Source organism: Pyrgilauda ruficollis, unplaced genomic scaffold (assembly GCF_017590135.1).
Source record: "Pyrgilauda ruficollis isolate IOZ18807 unplaced genomic scaffold, ASM1759013v1 scaffold22, whole genome shotgun sequence".
In the NCBI taxonomy this organism is placed as follows: Eukaryota; Metazoa; Chordata; class Aves; order Passeriformes; family Passeridae; genus Pyrgilauda; species Pyrgilauda ruficollis.
Window position 1 is genome coordinate 4,526,458 of NW_024521428.1, and position 22,914 is coordinate 4,549,371.

Consider the following 22,914-nt stretch of genomic DNA (forward strand, 5'->3'; position numbering starts at 1 on the left):
TTTAAAGTCAGTATGTCACTTCCAAAATAAATCTTAGCTAGGGAAGACCTACAGCTGGCAGGAATGCTCCAGCTTTGAAGTAGCAATTGTGGTGAAATTAATTTTGAGTGGGGGATTGGACTAGATGACCCCCAGAAGTCCCTTCTAACCTAAACTATATTAGTTATTCTTGGCATTTGCCAGGTTTATCTCTCCTTATGCCAAGAGCAACACGACAGTGTGTTTCTTTACTAAATAATATTGATGTTTGCATGAGATATGTGAGAGTTGCCCTTTGTTATAATATAATTTGATCCCTTAAAATGCATAAAATATTTGCCTCTGTTTTAACAGATTCCCTTATCTGTTTGTTTTTAGTCTCTTACTGTTACTAACAATAAGCATCCACTTCTATAGCTAGGAGCCATGAACATACTGTGTTAGAAAAACATCAAAAATTGACTTACTTTTATTTTCAAGTGTAATTTATTTTTTCCTTCCCCCCCCCCCCCNTTTTCTCCCGCCACCCCCCCCCCCCCCCCCCCCACTCTCACAGTTTGGAGTAGTATCTTACTCAGTAACCTTTTTCCTGCTGTGTAATTATGACTTTATTTGCTGCCGGGATGACAAAAAAGCTTTTTTCATTATTGATACAATCTTTAGGACTAGAATCCTGAAAGTTGTTTTTCTTTTTTTTTTTTTTTAAGATGATACACTGGTAAGTCTGTAATTTAGTTTTGTCTATAATGCACTATATTTTGTTTTCCTGAGCATGGCAGAAAGTGAATAGAAAGCAGTTTCCTTGCTCACAGTGAAAGCCTTTATTCCAGCTAGTCTCTGCCTAAAAAGCAATTACTCTGCAGTACTTTAGAGCTGTGCTTCCAGCTGTTTTTCTGGTTGTCTCCTCAGCTTTCATGCAGATTTCTGCCTGTTCCTATGGATGCTTCCCACAGATGTGCCACCCATCCATCTAACTGTAAACAACAGAACCCCTCTTTTTTGCTTGTGACAGTATGTAATTTTATTATATAATGCTCAAAAATAACTTAAAAGTTTTCAGTGCCTATCAAGCATAAATTTTGCTATAGTCACCTGCAGATACATTGTGGTCTTACATATCAATGCCATGGATGTGTGAATTTCCTCAGACAGTTCAGAGATGGCCTGAGCTCTTATCTTTTTTTCCATTACAAATGACTAGTGAAGTACTTGTGCCAATAAACAGCCCTCATACTTGGTTGCACAGCCCCTGGAGACAAACTGTGGAGCTACTGTTAGAGAGAGATTTGAATAAAACAAATGTGATGGGATTACATTTGACTTACAAGGTTGTTGTTAATTTGCAGCAATGTGTGAGCATGGTGAAGCTTTGATCCTGAGTTGCTTGCAAGGAGGACAAGCTTGAAGGAATATGTTCTCAGAAACAGTTTGTTCAACACAGTTGTCAAGGCACAAAGAAACAAGGAGCGTCAGCAACCTCAGCCCGCTAGCGTGTGTGGAAACAATAGCCAGACTTCCGCAATGACTTGAGTTTTGTGCCCAGGCTATTAAGAATTTCTAAAAGTTTCAGCTCTTAAAATAGTGCTGGTAATTTTGAGGTTGTAGCACTCACTCCTCTGACCAGTTATTTTTGCTAGATGAATTTTCTTCTAATGTATTACTATGTTAAACATCTGGCTGTAGGTCAATCGTTACTAATCTCTTTTTAGTTTAGGAAGCTGTGTTTTCTTGTTGGGTTTTCTTACAAGGGTTCCTGCCTTGTATGTATATGTTTGTTTCTGAGAGGAGGGAAAGGAATGTTTTAAAGTAAGAGCATCTTGATTTGAGTGTACAGAAACTCACTGAGTTACTGACAGTTCTGTAGTAGAAACAAATCATGTTAAAGTGTTTGGAAGCTTTCAGGTTATCAGAAGAAGTTGCTTTTTCTGTGTTCTACTTTGTTATGTATTGTGTTTCCTTGCCACATTGTACTTCAAGTTAACTATATTGAGAATATTCAGCATCTTAACCCTCAAAAATCTTGAGCCCTGAATGTTCAAGAATATGTGAGCATAATAATGTGATAATTTTTGGACAAGGTTTGAGACACATACACATGGGTCTTCCTGGACAAGACTTCAATTTCTTCATGGAAATTTTGCCTGGGCAGAAATCCCTACAGATGCAGAGCCTGCAGCCTGGATGGGTGGGTGCTGCTGCACAGGCATCCTGTTGCTGATGAGGTTGCTGCATGACCAGAAACTCCAGTTCTGTACACACAGACTGAGCGTGCACAGCAAGTGACACCTTTGGGAAACTTTATGTAAGTGCATATTTGTGATAAATAGTTGCTGAGCAATTACACAACAATACTCAAGTCCGTGTGCTTGGGATGTCTGAGAGGGGTCAGCCACTCAGTTACCACAGAGTTGGTTGCTGTGTGTGCTGTGTCACATTCTGGAGGATGTGTGGAGGTGCATGTGTTGTAGAGTTTGTTTGCGTGGAAGCATCAGGGTTAAACGTTTTTGCTTTGCACAAAGGTTGTTTGCGCTCTCTGTTGATGAGAGAGGCTCTGCAAGAAATAGGGGAGACCTTTCTGGAATTCACATGTGTACACACATGCTGGTAGAATAACTGCTTTCTCATAGGTAGATTCCCTCGGGTCAGGGCTCATTTTCCCTTGTTCTCCTCGTCCACATTGCTTTACTGAGTTGTATAGAATGCTATTTTGTATTACACAAAGACCCTGAAAAAGGGACTAATGCTTTACTCTCTATTTGTGGTATGTTGCTTTAGATCTCGCTGTATTTAACTCAGTTTGAGGAAAGCGTTTAACTTGGAACAAGCTGTAACTGAATGGAAGACTTCTCTTGTGTTTTGGGGACCCAGTAATTAATTGAATTGGGTTTTGTGGTATTTCAGCTACGTATAGATTAAAGTGATCAAAGGTTTGAATTGGGTGAAGCTGAGAGTTTATTCTTATGCAGGACAACAATTGATGTTAGGACATTCACAGAATGTTTAGTTAAGGGGTTTAAGTTGTTTTAAGTGCAGTCGTAATATCTTGGGTAATGAATGTAGGATGGCTTTTTTCAAAATGGCAATTTAATGGCAATTTTTTCAAAAATTGCATTTAAAACATGCTTCTGTATCCTCTTTTTTACTTTGTCACTCCTTCATAATACTGTTTTATTCTGGCTTGGTTCAAATATACTGTGGAATAAAAATTAACGTTGTATTCCTCTGAGTTGGGAGGAATACTCCGTGCTGCCACTGCTCACGTTCCGCTAACTGCGTGGGTGCAGAGCTGCTGCAGCGCTGCTGCTGCTGCTGCTGCTGGGGGTTACAGGCAGGTGCTGTTCAGGGGTAGAAGGTCTGTTACGTAGGGGAAGACATACATGGGGAACAACATTGTGGCTGGTGTGTGCTTGGGCTGAATGCTGGTTTCGAGGGCTGGGGCAGAGGAGCAGAGGGTCTTGGGGTGTGGAATAGTCTTGGGAAAGAGCAGGGGCTGCTCTGACAGAACCTCCTGTAAGTGAGGAGGGGTGGAAATGGCTGGAAATCAAATCTGTGAAGCTTATGTGGATGCAGTACCTGTGTTTGAGTTTGGGGGTACCCTCCCCACCTCACAGCCTTGGCACTCTCTAGGCACACAAACTTAGCAGAGTGCCAGGTGAGAGGGATGGCTTATTTAAAACTCAGTCACTTACATGTAAATTGTATGCCTTAGTTTTGGATTTTTCATGATATTGCTGGTTCAGTCCTTCAAAGTGTAAGACAAACTGCTTGTGATTGTGCTCATAGTTGTATTTTTGTACTTGGTATTTTTTTTAATTAGTGGAGAATAGCTCACATATTCTGGCAAGAATCTGTGCTTCAGCTTTTTGCTTTTATCTATAACTGGTGTTGTGGTACATCCTAATTTCTTGTCCATGCTGTTGTTATTGTTAGATCTGCCATAGAAGAAAAAGGCATTAAAGGCTACCTGGCTTTGTTGTTTATTGAGGCATTATAGGTGCATTTTTCAAATGGAAGTTGGATGTAGGAGTTTGTTGTTAGGTTAGGTTGTTATACCAAAGGGGAGTATTGCCGTTTGTGTTGTTTAGGTGGAACTGCAGAGTGTGTGGCTGATGCAGTTGACTCTACCCTTCATTCTCAAAAAAAACCCTAACTTTATAGCAAATTGATTTACATACTGCAATAATGATACAAAATGAAAACTTCTATGGCTTTATTGTTTTGCATCTTTCAAAATTAAAAACTGAATTTTTCATCCAATTTTGGCAGTGAAAAACTTTCTGGGAGCAAATCTTTAACAAAACACAAAGTCCTTCCTGTAAGAAAAATTGAAAACTGTTTTTCAGTTAATCTTTATTAAGACCATGCTTCTTGGATCTCTTCTTCTATGGGAGCAATACTACACTGTGCCAGTTCTTCTACAAACTCCTTGTTTCCTTGTTGCAGAAAAGATCAGTATGAAAATTATAATTCTATTCAGAAATGTTAACCCATTTGCAATACAAATGGTGCCATATTTCTCAGTGCTGTTGTAGCATCACAATGTTCAACAATACTGATTAAGAGTACTATAGTGGAAAAAAAATTCAATATGTAATTAGCACAGAGATTTGGAAAATTTTAACCAAAATACTAATTTTCTGCACTGAGTATTTTGGAGACTCTCTGCTTGTCACCAAAAACATTTAAAATTTCACCTTCTTATACCTTGTGGCACACACATTCTAATGGCTTAGTCAAGGCTAACTAGAAGCTCAGTAGTGCCTTCTCTGACCTTGTGCAAACATCTTTGTTTCAAGACCATTGTTTTCCTGTTTATGAGGCAGCTGAGATTAGCTCAGTTGATTGGAGCATGGTGCTAGTAACACCCCATCCAGCCTGGCCTTAAACATTTCCTGAGATGGAGCATCCACAACTTCTCTAGGAAACTTGTTCCTGTGCTTCACACCCTCATAGTAAAGCATTTCTACCTTGCATCTGATCTAAACCTACCTTTTTCAGTTTGAGGCCATTTCCCCTTTCCTGTCACTGCTTGCCATTGTACATGGTCCCTCCCCAGCTTTCTTCTTGCCTCCCTTTATGTACTGGAGGTGCTATAATGTTTCTCTTCCAGGCTGAACAACCCCCAACTCTCTCAGCCTTGTCTTCGTAGGAGAGGTGCTCCTCTGACCATCTTTATGACCCTTCTCTGGATTCTCTCCAACATGTCTGTGTCTTTCCTGTGCTGGGGACTCCAGAGCTGGATGCAGTGCTGCTGGTGGGATCTTGAAGAGGGGCAGGCTCACCTCCCTCACCCTGCTGGCCACACTGCTTTTGGTGCAGCCCAGGACACAGCTGGCTTTGGGGACTGCACATGCTCATTGATGAGTCCTGTTGAGCTTCTTGTCAACCAACAGCCCCAAGTCCTTCTCCTTAGAGCTGCTCTCAATCCATTCTCCACCCAGCCTGTGCTTGAATTTGGGATTGCCCTTACCCAGGAGCGGGACCTTGCACTTGGCCTTGTACTTCATGAGGTTCACTTGGTTCCAGGCCCCTCTGGATGGCATCCCTTCCTCCCAGGGTGTCACACACCACAGAGCTTGGTGGTGTTGGCAAACTTGCTGAAGGTACAGTCAGTCCCACTGCCCTTGTCACCAACAGAGATGTTAAAAAGTGCCGGTCCCATGCTGACCCCTGAGGGTGCCACACATCACTGGTCTCCACTTGGACATTGAGACATTGACTGCAACTCTGACTGCAACTATCCAGCTAATTCCTTACCCACGGAGTGATTGATCTGTCAAATCCACATCTCTGCAGTTTGGAGACAGGAATGTTGTGCAGGACTGTGTCAAATGCTTTGCACACATCCGGCTGTTTGCAAGAGGTGAGGGTTAGAGGATTAGAAGAAGCTTGAAGTTCAGTAGGTTATACAAAGTTATATGCAGAGAAATAGTTTTCCTTAAAATAAAAATAAAAACACCACAAAAGAACTCCCCAGGAATTTGAGACCGCTAGATAGCATGACATCTTAATATAGGTGTATGTGCTTGTTTGTAGAAAGTAGCTGTAAGTATTATTGTCTGATTGAGATCTGAGGAGAAACATGAGATGTCACAGATGACTTGTAGTCAAACTGACTCTAAGAGGTCAGATTACCTATGGGGTAATTACATTTGTTTACATGGTCAGCAAATCTGTGAGTGTTTCAGGTGAAGGTGCTGTTTCTTGTGCTGTTTTAACACAAGTGAAAGCAATGTGTAACCTAACCTATCAAGGTTGGGTTTTGTTGTTATTTTTAATGTTGAAATTATGATACCATACAGAGATGCTGATTATAAAGCTACACACTGCTCAGATCAGATCAATGGTTATGGCCTCTTTGATATGTCCTGTTAGGAATAAGTGTAATTATTTGCTGTGTGGTTTTTGGAGGATACTCCTGTTCATTGGTAGCAATAAAATGTATGTATATACATGCATCTAACCTAAATGATGGAAGCAAACATAATAAATTAATGTAACCTGTATGCTTAATACACGTTTCTGCAGAAATGTAGAATGGATTGTTTTATTTTACTATGCTAAAAAAGCAATAGAAATGCATTCTTTCACATAATATGCTTCAGTCCTTCAGTGTTGCCAAGAATGCAGGCTAGCTATTGACCTGTCCTGTATCTTAAGTGTGTTTCAGTGTTATGGTTGTAATATTTGCTTAAACTGGAGCTTTGTGCTTGCTTGAGCAGTATAGTTACAGTATTCCTTTTTATTTGGCAGTTGGTTTGAAAAAATAATTGTGACATGATGATCTTTGTAAAAGCTGTCACTGTAAATTGTGTTTTTGAGGTAATCCTGTGATGTTGTTGAAGGTTTCCTAGTTTCTTTTACACTGCTGTACACTTTAAATCTTGCGCAAGACATGTCAGAAATGTCAAAGTGGGATGTTTTAGTGACAGTTACTTGAAGGTAATTTTTTTTCACTGTAAAGAGTTACTGTCCAGGTTACATGAATTCAGTGCTTTGTATACTCAACTGAGCTTTTCTTTTATCAATTTCTTAAACTGAACTCTGTGCAAGGAATGTCTACAGCAGAAGTTGCAATAATTTTTGTTCTGCTTTGCTTCTTGGGAATAGAATCTATGAAGCTTTTATTTATCCCTTAGTGTTTCTGTTCAGGGATAGAGATGTGTTAAATACTGATTGCTTATTGTGGAACAGATTTAGCATATGATTTCAGTGATGTTTTTATATCACTGTCCCCTTAAAGAAGAAATGCCAGTAGAGGTGGCTTTACTTAGTACTGGGAATAAAAGAAGAACCAAGTAGCTGGAACCAAAAAAGCCCTGAGGTTTATATTCATCCGTGGTGTGTTGGGCAGTGTTGTTTACTAATCAGAGAAGTGTGAATCCTAGTAAAGTTAACAGTCAGATCAGGACAAATAATTTGCAAAAGTGTGATTTCTTTTTTGGAGTTCTTTTTCTGGTTTGTTTGTTTTGGGGGGGGATTGCGGAGTTTTTGGTTGGTTTTTTTGTTGTTGTTGTTTGTTTGCTTGCTTTTCCCCCATCACTGTAACTTGCTGTTCTCTGCTTTAAAGAGGACCTTCAGCTCAAGTGCTGCCAATAACTCTTCTCAAACAAATCATGTGTTTAATTATCCTTATTGTCTGAAGCAAGTGCACAGACAGAGGACCATATGCTTCTATTGACTTGACCTCCTTATTTGTGGGTGTCTGGATTTTCTGATACATTATTTTTTTTTATTCCTTGTGTCCAAAGGAATATTCAGACACGCTGTCAGCCCTCATCAGGGAAGATTTGAATGTGGTGTCATACTGGATTTTATAATTGATTTGTAAATCTTCCTAATTGTGACATTTCTCTATTGAACAAATTATATATAAAAGCAAAGGTGTGCCATTGCATCTGGAGACACTTAAAACTCTTCTTGGCTGTTCTATCCAGCTATGAAAATACTCCTTAAAGTAAATAATTCATCAGTTGTCACAATTCTATTTTGGCTTCTTTGGCTTTTTAATTTCTTAGGATTGTTTTTCCTCTAGAAAAATGTTGTATTTTGTGACTTTTTAGAAAAAAAAAATCAAACATGATGTACCATTTCATGCTTCCTTTTTGATTGGTAAGCTACATAATTTTTAGTGTATTTATATTAAAGATTGAAAAAATGGAGGGAAAGCAGATTTCCAGATCAAAGAACTATTTACAAGAAAATTGATTCTGAAATTTACAGTTCAAAATAGAAAGGTTTTACCAGTTGATATGACAAAGGATCGTGTTCATATTGCTTAAAAAATTTTAGAGAAAACAACTTCAGCTCCAGCTGCAAAGGAATGTTTAAACAAAAGTCAGGCCCTGAAAGTTTCAAAGCAAGCACTTCAGACTTGTGCTAGTGCACTAAAATTGGCAAGAACAAAAAACATTATTTGTTTATAGAGATCTTTGAAGTGCAAAATGTGAAAAAATTGCAATGAGAAATGAAGTAATTAGAATTATTGAGCTTATTTTTTTTTAACCAAAGTTAGGAAAACCTGCAGAACCTTCCCTCAAAAACAAGTTGTTCTTCACAATGAAAGCTACTTGAATGAGCACTTTTAAAAATACCTGCAGTCCTGATAAGTACATGTCTATGTGGAAAACAAGGGCAATAAAGAGTAGTTCTGATGGATTGTTTTGGTAGATTGAACTAGTGAATTGCTGAAATGACCTATCATTTTGAGTAGCAAGATTAGGGATAAAGAAATGACTTGTCCACTTGTTTTCCTGCATCTTGATTTTGTTTGTTTGTTTCCTGATGCAGAGAATGTTTTGTCATGATTAGTAGGATGTATTTTTTTATAAATAAACTACCATAATTTCCTGTCTTTAATTTCACAGAGTATTATACTTAAAAAAATTTGCATATTCCCTAGTCCCTTCAAAATAATAAGATAGCTTTATGAATAGACATAGCTACAAACTCTGTAACTAAAAAGGCCCACAGAATCTTGTGTTCAAAGAGGACTGATAAAATTTGACCTTGAGCAGTTTTCTTAAGAGCTTTTATTTATAGCATGTCTTGTTATTAGCCTTTACAGTATACTGCTTTATTTGTATTTGCATGGTTGATTGCTTTATTGCTTTGGATTTTATAACTCATCATAGCTTGTTTATAAAAAGTTTTAATTTCACTTTAAGAGCAGGGAAGCTAATTAGCTGTTGTTGAGTAGTCATCCATGGTAATACATTGTAACATTTCAAGGACACCATATATCAGCTTTTAGCCAGTTTGGAGACAAGTTGGAATCTGATTTGTGAGCACGCTTGAGGTTTAAACTTTGGGGACAAACTTTGTTAACACCTTCTTTACTGTGCACTGTTTGACATTGCTGATTTATAAATATGATTTGTGCCTCTGTGCAGGTTTTGACACTTGATAATTAGCTCAGCTTGCTACAGTGTTTTGCTGTTTTTGTAAGTCTGAATGTCACAGGAGGATTCCGGAACATCTTTAATATCTCAGTTGTGTGGACATGGCTTTTGTGCCTGTGTGATTGGTTTGACAATTCCTCTGCTTGCCTCCCCTCGGTCGGACATTTGAGATCTCAGTGCCTGGTCTGTGCCTTGTGAATATCTTCTGAGCTCTGGAGTCACTTCCAAAGGGCAATGGAAGCAATGTGCATGCTATCTCAGTAAATGCCAGTATGTGTATTTTGTCTGTGCATCTTTAGTGGATATTGCATGACTGTACAATGCAGTAGGAACAGAATTTCATATCACAATAATGGGTAATTGTATTTGCAGTTATATTTTGCAAAACCTGTGCTAAAGAGAAAGTGTAGCCTTCGTCAAAAAGAGTGTCAGTTTTAAGATGAAATTTAGAATTACTTAAGTGCTAGCATGGTAAGAATTTTATTTTATATATTAGAGAAATTCACGTTTTTTGGCTGACAGTGGAAATAATTTAGTCTGCCACATATTAGCATAGCAGGATTTTAATTTAAAAGGATATCTGCTCTTAAGAGATGAAGACGAGTATTTTATCATTAATACTACAAATGCGATGGGTTGTAAGGTACTTGGGTATTATGAACCAAGCATGATCTGAAAAAATTCTTGTTGCTTACATCTGTGGGAATGAAGTGCAGGTCCATGCAGGTATCATCATGGCTTACTGGATACTGATTTACTTGATACTACAACTTCATGGATCACATAAAACATCTGAACTGCTTTTACGGGAAGTGGAGAACTTAATTTTTATACCTCATGTAGCTCAAACAAAGAAATATTCTGTAAGAGCCATGCCAGATTGAATTGGCTGGCGTGTTGACAAATCCCTAATTCACTGAAGAGTAACCTCCTCTTGCCTCACCACTGACTCTGTATGAAACTCAGTGTGGAAGCTCACTGCCAGTTAAAACCTTTATTCTCTATCAACCTGCAAACTCAGTGTGGAAGCTCACTGCCAGTTAAAACCTTTATTCTCTATCAACCTGCAAACTGATCAACCTCCTTGATGGGAGTGTAATGAATTAATACATGAAGCTTGTTAGTGCCTCTGACCCATGGCGTGATGGTAACTACTGTAGGGTTTTTATAATGGGAGTAAATGAGTTGTAGAATAACTAATCACAGAAATACCTGAATTAGCACTAACTACAGTGTGTTCTCACAGATTCAAACATTTATTTAATGGCATTTTAATAACTCTTCAACAGGGTGTACAGAAAAACGAAGCTTTTGCTGCAGAACCTTTAACTTATAAAAGCTGAAAGGGTTGTCATTGGGGGGGCATAAACTGTTACATTGGTGAATGTAGGACTGTTGCCAGTGATACACTATTGATGTGAATAATGATTTAAAGTTTTCCCACTTGGACAGAGGAAAAGTCCTGTTGTATCAGGTATCTGTTCCTTCTCTAGGTGTTTTGCTTATTGAGTATTTGTGTACAATGCTTTGTTGCCAACCAGAGCCTTTTGTCTGTGTGTCCTGTTGTTCTTTAATGAAAAAAGGGGGTGAGGTTTCTATAGTTCAGTTAGATAAGAGCAAAAAATATAAATCAGGCCTACAATTAATTGGCAAAGCTAAGCCCTCTGTGCTTGGCTTGCTGTCTTTTTTGAGTGCCAGGTCTATGGCTGGTTACCTTTTTGTCTGTGTGTCAGATCCATCACTGTGGGTGTTTAGCTGGTTTGGAGTTTGAAGGAAAGCTCAACTGCCTGCTTGTGATGTGGGAAGGTCATAAAGCTTTTTATGGTCTTGTCTGATGTATCTGCCTTTGGTACAACCAGCCATACTAAAACAGAGCTCTTCAGTAAATTATAGCTTGTCTTTTATTTATTTAATTATTTATTTATGTGAATGCAGCCACCTTAATTCAACAATCTTAATTCAATGTGTTCAATTTTCAGTTGTGAAAATGGCCTGTGATTTAACGTGTCTGGGAACCTGCTTGATTGATAAGATAAATAACAGCTTGCAAAGCTTTCATACTGCTTTTTGTGTTGTAGACTGTAGTTCTTTTAGCAGACAGTCAGGGCTTTCCTAGAGGAATAATGGCAATACTGAGAATCGCCAAAACATTCTTGGGTTGTGAAAGGGTTTTCAGGCAATTCTGTTTCCTTTAACAAGTGTGCACTCCACTCAGTTTAGAAGTGCGCTCAGATGGTTTCTTCCTAAAGTTTTCATGTCAGAATAGAACAGACTGTTTCAGGGAAGGGACCTACAGTGGTCATCTAGTGCAGCTCCTGACCACTTCAGGGCTGACCAGATGCTAAAGCATTGTTAAAGTCGTTGTCCAAATGCCTCTTAAACACTGATAGGCTTGGGGCATTAAAAAATCTAACTTTGCTAAAAAAGTAACATGAACAAAAAACTAAGCTGTTGATGATTTTTATTGACTTTGAGACTCTATAGCCTTAAAATTGCTTTGATTGAGTTTCCACAGTACGTTTTCTGTTCTGCTGTTCAGTAGATAATTCATTTGGAATTAGAATTCAGCAAGTGTTCTGACAGTGTTGGTAATTTACCTGCAATTCAGATTTATGCTATTTCAGTTGAGCTGAAATACTCTGCAAAATGCTTTTCTAAATTCAAACTACAGCCGATTTTTATATTCCTTTACTTGGATGTCCCTTTTTATCTCAAGGGAAAACTCTTTGCTGTTACAAAAAGCAGGGGTTGAAGTACATGAACAGATTATTCAAGAAGTACAAAAACCCAAACTAAGAAATTATGTGCATGCTAAAATGTTAGAAACTCCATGCTTTAAAACTTTGAATTTTTCTTCAAATGTAGACAACCCTTTAGCAATCTATGTAATCAATATTGTCTGTGACTAAGAGGAGAGTGGACTGAGTTTGTAATTTTGGGTTAGTGGTGTCTTTTTGGAATAATTTCTTCTTTAGAAAACTGTAAGTAACTGTAGAACTGTTTCTTCTTTAGAAACTGTAAATAACCCAGAGGAGGCTGAGAGCTGAGATTTCATCTCTGGTTAAAAACTGGCAAACCACTCGAGTTTCATTTGAATTTTCACTTTCAAAAGACTGCATCAACTTTCAAGTGAGCTTGTCTAAATTCTAAGTTCTGCATATTTAAGAGAACGTGTTTCAACAAAAGAAAAAAGTTGACAAAGTACTGATTCAGTTGACATAGTGTTGGGAGAACTGCACAGCATCTGGCCAGCTAAAATATTTAGTCTTTAGCTTCTGGAGTTTTGCTGGACCAACTAGAATTTAAGAGAAAAATGATGAAGAATTAATGCTTTCATTTCTCAAGTAATTTTTTAACAAGATATTTATTTTATTTGATCTTTCTGGCTTCCAGAGAAAAGTATGGAAAATCTTCTCATTTCAATTTAATATAGTACATTATTCTTAAATAAAAATATTCTTGTATGCTGAAATTTTTGGAGACCAGATGTCTTCAATATTGGCTACAGCTGCTGTTAGAGGGATGTTTTGTTTGTCAGAGAACAGACAGATATGTTTGGGGTTCTTCCATCAGTGTTGTAAGGCCAATAACTTACTGTGTGAATTCCTTCTTCTGTTTTCTTAAATAACTCTAGATTTCAGTATGAGAATAAGAACAGAATCCATAATCCTGTAGAAAAAGAATCTTTTTTTATTGGTGGTGACCACTGACCTGTGTTTTCTCTGTGGTTTTAGGCTCACTACTCTCCTTTTTACCGTAATAGCAATCAAAAAAAGTGTTTTCATACTTCTGGACAAGAAATCAATTTAATTTCTTTTGGTTTTGGAGAAATCTCTGAACAATAAAACACTAAATGGTCAAATGTATTTTGAAAACATCAGGTGTGCTATTGACTTTTCTGTATCTACAATTCTTGCAAGTCAGCTTGTCACAGAATTGGATGTCTCAGTTGGAAGGGACCTACCAACAATCATTCAGTCCAGCTCCCTGACCAATTCAGGACTTACCAAAAGCCAAAGCGTATTATTAAGTGCATTGTCCAGATGCCTCCTAAATACTTTATGCTCTCTAGGAAACCTGTTCCAGTGTTTTACCAATGTCTCAGTACAGAAATGCTTTCTAATGTCCAATCTGAACATCCCTTGGCGTAGCTTAGGACCATTCCTGTGTGTCCTGCCACTAAACACCAGGGAGAAGAGCTCAACACATCCCTCTCCAATTCCCCTGCTCAGGAAGCTGCACAGAGCAACGAGGTCACCCCTCCAACCTCCTTTTCTCCAGACTAGACCAACCCAAATTCCCCAGCCACTCCCCCAGGACAGGCCTTCCAGCCCTGCCACCAGCTGTGTTGCCCTCCTCTGGATGCATTCAGACAACTCCACATCCTTTTTAAGCTGTGGGGCCCAGAACTGCACACAGCACCCCAGGTGAGACTGCACCACCCACTGCCTTTCCTTCATTTTGCCTTCATCCATGTGGAGGGTGATTTTATCATAGAATGACACCAAATTAGTTAAATAGGACTTTCTCTACCAAACTTGAGCTCAAAGTTTAAATAAAAATAGATTCTTAAATTTAATCTTGTAGGCTCATTCTCAAGGACTTAGTCAGGAACTCTGAAAAGTCAAATTAGAATATTTATAAACTGCTGATGGCTTAAGGGATACTTTTCTAAAGTCTGGGACATGTGGTCACTGTTAATGGTGGTACTGTAAGAGTCTAAGAAGTATTTTCCCCTTTGCAAGTGCCTTTCAGTATGAGATCAAACGTGTTGTGTTTTTTTGTTTGTTTGTAAATAATAAGTATCTGAGCAGTTGATCTTTGAAGTACTGAAAGTATGCTAAAGACATGAGTGTTAGGCATTTAAATTGAATTTGTTTAGTTTAAAAGTACGGGCAGCCATATTGTAAAACAAGTACCAAAATGCCAAATTACACATTAATCTCCAAAAACATGAAAAGTGCTCTACCAGTGTTAGAGATGTAAATGTTTTAGGTCATGTAAGTTCACATAAACAAAGAATTATTTTTAAATTTCATTTTGCATAAATAACTAGAAAAATACTCATAGGGTAGTAGACTTAAAAATCTTATTGTATTTGTAATCTTAGGATTTTTTAGTTGCACTTGAATAATATTGTGCCTAATGGAAAAAAAAATTGCCATATATTTGTGAAGAGTCCCTATAGTTGATGCAGCTTTTAGAGCAGCCTCCTTAACCTAGATATGTCTGGTTGAAGCAACTGTGGGAAGTTGACTGCTTGTCTAGTATTTCTCAAAGGAATTAATGCTTTTGAGGTCTCCAGTACCATGAATGCAATACCAGTACAGTTCACTGGAAGCATCAGAACTGAACTACTTTGTTAGTTATCACTGGCAAATAAGAATGGCTTTCATGCCAGAAACTTCAAAAAATTTTCCCAGTCTTCTAAGTGCTGCTGACTAAGGCATCAATTCCTATTTCAAATATCAGCCTGGATTCAGTCAGCAGTGTATAGCATGCCTAGCACTGTGTTGTGGGCCAGCATCTGTGTTCTGGGTTTGTTGGCACAAAAGCAATAACCGTTTGGTTTTAATGAAAGAAGCAAAATAAAGCTGGCAAAGGAGATGTTTTTTAAAAGGTAGTGAACTATGTTTTTATTTTTCCATCTTCAGAACAGAGGGCATTTTAGTTAATTAAGTTTTCTAAGCATAATTGAAGCAGCACATCCCAACTACCAAAAAAAGAAGAAAATAAATGTAAATGAAAAAATTTGGAGGAAAAACAGCCTTATTAACAAGGAAAGTTGACTCTAATTCCTTTTTTGCCCTGTGTACTATGTAATATATCAACAGGAAGGGTTTCAAATTGCTTGCTAAACTTCTGCTTCCATTGCAGTATGGAACGACTGGGAATGTATAGGTAAATAACAAAAGAGATATGTCTGTGAATGTCAGCTGAGTGGCTGGAATATTGATTGAGTTATAAATTCACTTAAAATACTCTGGTCAGTATCTGTATATTGGTTGAAGGAGGGTGATAATGATGATAGTGAGCAGAAGATTTGCGGAAATTGCCAATAGGAAGATGGAAGGATACAAAACCTAGGCCCACTTACTTTACTGGGTGTCAAGGGAAAAGAGAATATATCAGCAAATCAGTTTTGGTGTTTGCATCTCCCTTTTGGGCGATCTCCCCTCTCGAGAGTATGTGTATGCATCAACATCAGCAGAATTTTGGTAAAAAATTTTGTTCTTCAGTTTTCAGGCACTGACCATAACATTAAGTTAAAACTTGGGTCTAAAGTTGATATGTCTGAAATACTGTCAAGTTCCACTCATCCTTACAAAGTATTCAGAGGGGCCTTTCACAGTATGTAACCTGTGCTTTTGTAAGGGGCCACTGCTGTGTGGATTTTCTTAAAAGAAATGGTTTGTGGGCATCTGTTCCAAGAAATGGTTCAGAACTGCCTTGTGCTTAGTGCTGGGTGCTCAGGGTGTCCCTGGTCCGTGGCTTTGGTGAGGGGCATCCCCCCTCAATGCCTGCCCCCATCCCGGTGTGTGCAGCTCTCCCCTCGCTGTGCTGGGTGGGTCACACGGGGCTGTACCAGGCTGTGCCTTCCTGGGAGCATTCCGGGTGCAGCCAGGCTGAGCAGCGTTAGCCCCGGTTGAATCTGTCAGTAGGTGTTTGTTTCCACAAACAACCTGGATCGTGGTTTTTCTCCCTAGAAAAGTTGATTGCCTATGGTAGCATCCCATGAACTCCCTCCCCTCCCTCCCAGCCAGTTCCCAAGGGCATTGCCTTGGAAAGACTTACCATAGAGTTCATTCCTCCTGTGAGGCAGACGAGACTCCCTCATGGACCTCTGCCCATATTTCACAACCTACCATGGTTTCTCCTTTCCCTGTTTCCTCACTGGTTGGGACCCCTGGTGGCTGCCCCCTCTCCCCTGGAGACCATCCCCTTTGTCCTGCCCTTAGCTCTGCCCCCCATCCCTTTCCATTTTTAAGCTTCCAGAGCCCATGGTAGCCCTCTTTTTTCTCCTGGGTTCCCTTCAGCTTCCATGTGACAAATCTTGCTGCCATTAACTCCTGCAAAAAGAGCCTTCTTGCCTCTCTCGCTGAGCCAGCTGTGGTGAGTGTGGTGCGAGTCTGACGGCGCTGCTGAATGTTAATCCAATGGCTCTTCCACGGGAGGAGCTTGTTGGAAACAGATAATAGGCAGCAGTGTCCACCATCCACCTCTCGCCTTGGGTGCTGGCACCCAGCTCCTCAGGTGGGGCCATGCCAGGCTCTGCCTTCCTGGGAGCATTCCAGGTGCTGCCAAGCTGAGCAGCGTTAGCCCCTGGTCAGTTCTGTCAGTACGTGTTTGTTTCCACAAATAACCCGTGGAATCGTGGCTTTTCTCCCCAGAAAAGTTGATTGCCTACCAGCGGGAGTTTCACGCGTTGAAGGAGCGGCTGCGCATCGCCGAGCACCGCACGCTGCAGCGCTCCTCCGAGCTCAACGCCATCCTGGAGCAGTTCCGGAGGGCCGTGGCAGAAACCAATGGCAGCAAGAATGCCATGAATAATTTTTCAGGTACGAGGTATTTTTTACAACTCTGCAATGCCTATATTTCTTGTTATTACTATAGAATAAGAAATTGCTCCCAAAGGAGGTGAATGAAACTGTTCAGCAGTGTGAATAAAGAATGTGTAATAAATTGTATCTGGTGTGGGTTTGTTTGGTTTGTTTTTTCCAGTTGCTGTCCTTAATGATTCACCCACCCTTATTCAGTTCCTAAAGTCATAAGAATTACTTACTCCACACCTAGCTCCCAAATTTGGGACTTCTGGTTACTTACCTGTTATGTTGAATATATTTCGACAATTAATTTACATCACTTTTTAAATAGAGTCAGAGGGGAAAAGTGAGCAAACAGATGAAATGGATGAACTTGAAGCATTTAAAATATGCTTAACAGTCAACTGGAAGGTATTAAATCATATAGACTAAAGTATTGCTTATGATTGGTAAAAAGTACATGAAATGGCCTTTTCAATAACTAGTGATTAAACTGGTAAAATCTTCCATAAGTTTTTACCCATTTTGGAGACTGATGTTCAGATTTACAAAAAGCTGTTTGGCAATATTAGAGAAAAACACTGCAATATTCTCCAGAACTATTGGTGTTGACTTCTAAAATCACACTGTTACTGTTTTGTTGCTCTGATTTTTGTGGATGGAATATGAATAACAAGTACAAATTTTTTGTCAAGAGGTCTGACTTGGTAGGTTGCACAAATTTCTCTGTGTTGGTCTAATAAGGAGTTGAAACCTGAAGGGTTTTGTAATTCAAAAGCCTGGAACAAGATTTTTTAATTTGTTGTCTACTTGCATTTGGTCTATGATTTACTATTTTCAATAGATTTTTTTTTTTTTTTGGTTGGGAAATGGTTATAATTATAGGCTCCAATGTTGATGCCGCTCATGAATTGCTGTCTGACACTAATGGCCTGATCTCAGTAGTTCCCTGGATCTCCAGGAATTGCACAGATAAAGATTACATTTAGCATGGTCTATAAATCTTGTCTTCCTATTTCATGTGTGTGGTTTTGCTTTTAAAGTAAAGCGTGAAAGAGGTCAAATAATTTTGGTTCTGGATTTAGGATTAACTTAGTACCACATTTGTTTCTAAAATTGACTTAGCTTGCTTTTAGGCAATATACTTATAAGGAGTTATTCTCTTCTGATGCAGCTGAAAGTACTGATTCATTTAACATTCTACCATGTCTGGATCCCAGCTGGGAAGGACATGCACTTTTTTCATGTAGAGCCATAATGGGAAGTCAGCTGAATTACTGAGCTTTTGTGCTCAGAACATAGTATTAGATAGGTTTTTATTAAGCTTAATACACTTAAGTATACATAATACTCTTTGCTCTCTTTGAAGCTGAAAGAATTCCAGATTGTTTTATATAGATCCTTATTCATTCAGACAAGAGCTGTCATGCATGGACAGAATTTAGTCTAGGTTTTGCAGTTAAAGTTAAAGAAATGTTAGCAGGAAAATAAAATGTGCCCATATTGGAGTCTATCAAAAGAGACATACCTACTTATGGCATCAACTTACAAAGCTTTTTGCAAGGTTTGACGTGGTTAGAAATTTAGTTTCACCTAAAAATAAATACTTCAAAAATCCCCAAACATACAGAACTAAAATCCACAACAAAACCCACCTACCTTTGTAGAAGCTGTGCTAAGAATCTGAGAGAAATTACACTTATGGCTTTCTTTTTCTTGCTTCTCAATTTTATCTCAAGCAACCTTGACTACAGTTTTTTACTTAACTTTATATTATGAAGCCCATAAGTTTTCAAAGATCCATATGCTATCATATTTTTCATTTGAAATGAGTTTTCACACTTGATGCAAGAAAATCAACACACCCAGCAGGGTAATTTTAAAAACTGTTATTTGCAACTTTGAGAGCCACCTGGACATGCTGAAAGGCAGTTGCAGTAGAAAGAGCAAGAATGATTCTAATAGAATAATTTCTAATGGACTAAATTAAGTTTGCTTTAGTATTTTTTTTTTTTTTGCAGGAACACATAAAATATTGACTGTATGTTTAATGCTATTTTGTATCTCTATGTGCAGTATATTCCAGTATGTATTTGTAGCTCTCAAAAGTTATTTGCAGTAGTGTTTGCTGGATGGTGATGACCTCTGTAAGCAAAAGTGAAAAATTATCTTGGGAAATAAGCCTCCCATTTGATTAATTGGGGACAAAACCCAACAAAATCACCAAACCCCCCCAGCTAAATTTGGCATTCTTTACTTCTGTAAATTCACGCTAAATCTTATGTGATCAAATAAATATTAACTGTATCTCTAAAAAGATTATTGGTGCTAAATAGTCTTGGCCATTGTTTATTTAAAAAATTGAAATAAGAAAAGACTTCCTTTGTAGGCAAGATACAATGACTCAGAAAAGTGTACAGTTTATTCTGGCTTTCAATTAGGACCAAGTTTGGAATTTTATACTGTTTACTATTGCTTGAAATTTCATATAATTTGTTTTCTGCATTTCTGATTTCCTGTATGTTTGCAGATGAGACGCTGAAATTGCTAAAAGAGCTAACAAGTAGAAAATCTCTTCAAGTGCCAAATATCTATTACCATTTGCCTCATTTGTTGAAAAATGAAGGAAGCCTTCAACCTTCTGTGCAGGTTGGCCTTGGAAGGACAGGAGGTATGCTGATATGATGCTTATTTCGTGTTTTATATCTGGAGGACCTTCTAGTTTTAGGAAAAGAATTTACTGCATTGCTTGGTAGATGAAGGACATCTCATCTAACTTGTGTGATATTGAAATCCTTTGAATTCACACTGAATCTGAGATGAAAGGAGCTTGGTTTCAGCTTTGCTCTTTTCTGCATAATCTCAATCACACCCCATGCCATGTTAAGGCACACATTAAGAAGCATTTATTTTGGATGAATTTTTTTGTAGCCAAAAGGAAACAAAGCTCAAGCATTTCAGATTCTGAACTGCTGATGGGTATATCCCTTTGGCTTTTCAGATTTGCAGGGCAACCATGCATGGTTGTAATTATTTTAACATTGATGTTTCTCTTGTTCTGAGCAGTATATTTCAATGTATAAATTAAAAGCTGAGAGAACTAAGAGAACCAGATATAATTGCATCAATAAAATCTGGACAGTCACTGGAGGGGGAAAAATTCAGTGTTGTAGTTAATCCTGGCTTGTATTTTTTCATTACTTCAGTGAGTTTGATTGCTCCTTCTCTTAACAGAAGGTATTCCTGTATGACAAATGTGTGGGCTCAGGCCACAGGTTTATTTTTCTGACTATAAATACCTTTTATTTCAATGTTGTTCAGGGAGGAAAAATCTAATAATTCATTATTGTTTTAAGTGAAGTCTGTATTATGTCCCCCTGGGAATATGTGGCAGAAATTTGAATCAGGAATTGGAATCAGATTTATTTAATTAAACAGAGGGAGGAAATTCAGGGTTTTAGGACTTCATGAAGTCTGCTTTATCCTTTCACTGCATTCCTGCTGCTATCTGCAGTGTTCCCAGAAGGTAGCCAGCCCGGTGTACAGTGCAGAAGAAAAACTATGGAAAAGTTAAGCAACACAGAGCTCAAATGGTCTGCTGAAGGATGGTGCTAATAACATTGAGGCTGGGGATGTATTGCTTTGCATTTGTGGTGCTTTTGGCAGAGAAAAGGAATTTTGTTGAGGAACTTCCATGCAGTCCTGTTGTCCTGGACTTGTTCACTTAGAAGAACCAAAACCAGGTGCAAGGAAAGTAATAGAGGCTTTCAGCAGTATTGTTTTAAAAGATTACTTCTGAGAAGTTAAATACATGAGTTTTGAAGAATTGGTTATACCAGTTTTACTTTTAAACTTCAGTTAGGGAGTTTAATCACTCTTGGTGCACCTTGTCTGAATAATACCGTGGTTGTTGATTACTTCCCATTGTGTTGGGGTTTGTGTGACCCTGTTTTGGTAAGAGGGAGGCTACAGGGGTACTTCTCTAAGAGGGGCCAGCAGCTTTCCCTGTCTCCAGTGGAACCAATAGCCAGACCAGCACCACTGGAATAACAGATTGAAGACAGGGAGAAAAAACTGCTCAAGGGCAATTGCAGCTGGAGAGAGAAGTGAGAACATGCAAGGTCAGTGCAGAAGGAGGGGGAGGAGGTGCTGCAGGGCAGAGTCCCCTGCAGCCAGTGATGAAGAGCATGGAGAGGCAGCAGTGAACCTGCAGCCTCTGGAGGACCCCACGTCATAGCAGGTGGATGCCCAAAGGAGGCTGTGACCCCATGGGAAACCCACCCAGGAGCAGTCTCCTTGGCAGGACCTGTGGACCCACGGAGAGAGGAGCCCACGGTGGAGCAGGTTTGCTGGCAGGACTTGTAACCCAGTAGAGGACCCACAGTGGCGTAGCCTGTTCCTGGAGGACTGCAGCCCATGGAAGGGACCCATGCTGGAGCAGTTTATGAAAAACTGCAGCTTGGGGAAAGAACTTAGATTGGAGATGTTCATGGAGGACCATCTGCCATAGTAGGGACCCCATGCTGGATCAGGGGAAGAGTCTGAGGAGTCCTTCTACTGAGGAGAAAAAAGTGATGGAGGTCATGTGTGATGAGCTGAATTCCAGCCTCCATTCCCCATGCCCCTGTGCTCCTGGTAGGGAGGAGGTAGAGAAATCAGGTGTGAAATTGAGCCCAGGAAGAAGGGAAGGGTGAGGGGAAGGTGTTTTAAGATTTGGGTTTATTTCTCATTACCCTATGTTCATTTAATGAGTAATAGATTAACTTCCTCAAGTCTGCTTTGACTGTGACAGTAATGAGGGGTCTCTCCCTGCCCTTATTTCTACCCACGAGCCTTTTGTTATGTTTTCTCCTCCCTGTCCAGCTGAGGAGGTGAGTGACAGAGCAGCTTTGGTGGGTAGCTGGTATCCAGTCAGGATCAGCCCATCACACCTACAGAATAGTCTGGCATGTCTAGGATTGGAGTTTTTTGTCTTCTGTGTTTGTTCTGAGAATTGGTGTTAACTGTTAGTCATGCTCCTGATGCTGAGTGGTATATTTTTAAACTATTTTTAATTACTGCAATCTCCACCTTTTAATCCTTTGCATTTTTTAAGCAATGCCTTATTGCAAGATTTTTGTTTTCTATCTTGTGTATGCAATCACTGAAAGTACCTTTCTGGTTTATTTTATTTCAGTTTCCATTGTAATGGGAATACCTACAGTGAAAAGAAAAGTCAAGTCTTACCTTACAGAAACTCTCCACTCCCTTATTGATAAGCTGTCCCCTGAAGAAAAACTGGACTGTGTTATGGTTGTCTTTATAGGAGAGGTAAAATTGCTTAATTTTTTAAATGCAATTTCTAACCTGCCTTTAATCACAAGTAACACTCCTTTCAGGAACTGATGAGGATCCACTTTTTCTTCAAGATGCAGACAGATGACTCTCTCCTTCCAGGAAAAGGAAAGTGTCAGTCTTGGGTTTCTGACATGCAATCCTGAAGAGCCCAGCCTTTTCTATTTATCAGGGGAATGGTGAACATGGATTCAGTGGAATGGTTATTTTACAAATCTTATGTTTATATTTAGTGGCAAAGATGTGTTATTCCTTCAACATAAGAATAATGGCTAAGGAACTCTCTTGTAGGGGAGGATTCCTTCCATTTTCTTTGTGCTGCTGCTTAGTCCTCTGTCAGAAGAGTGCTGCAGTTGGAGATGTGAGGCACAGATTGTTATTGAGTTAATTTTCTGGACAATGTGGATGTTTGAAGCCCAGACCTTTTTAATGGATTAATTCAGTGTTCAGTTGGACTGTTTGTTCACTTTGGCTCTGATTTAGTGGAAATCAAATTTAGGAAAATGATAGAGTACTTTCAGAAATAATTCTGTTGGATGCTGGGAAGTGCGTGTACCTATTTTGTTCTCTATGCCTTTCTCAGAAGTCTGACTTGGACAGTGGGAAATTTATATTTATGTTTGACCTTCATCCATCTAACTGTAGTGCTCTGCTGA

General features: G+C 39.0%; 1 protein-coding gene across 3 annotated transcripts in view; it reads left to right on the top strand.

The window, feature by feature from the left end:
- MGAT4A (alpha-1,3-mannosyl-glycoprotein 4-beta-N-acetylglucosaminyltransferase A) overlaps positions 1-22,914 on the top strand; it is a 73,315-nt gene that overhangs the window by 10,853 nt on the left and 39,548 nt on the right. For all 3 annotated transcript variants that reach the window (XM_041468582.1, XM_041468584.1, XM_041468583.1), the window contains 3 exons: positions 16,772-16,939; positions 19,455-19,595; positions 22,101-22,234. In XM_041468582.1, coding sequence (XP_041324516.1) covers positions 16,772-16,939; positions 19,455-19,595; positions 22,101-22,234 — 443 coding nt within the window. The remainder of the gene's footprint in view (positions 1-16,771; positions 16,940-19,454; positions 19,596-22,100; positions 22,235-22,914) is intronic.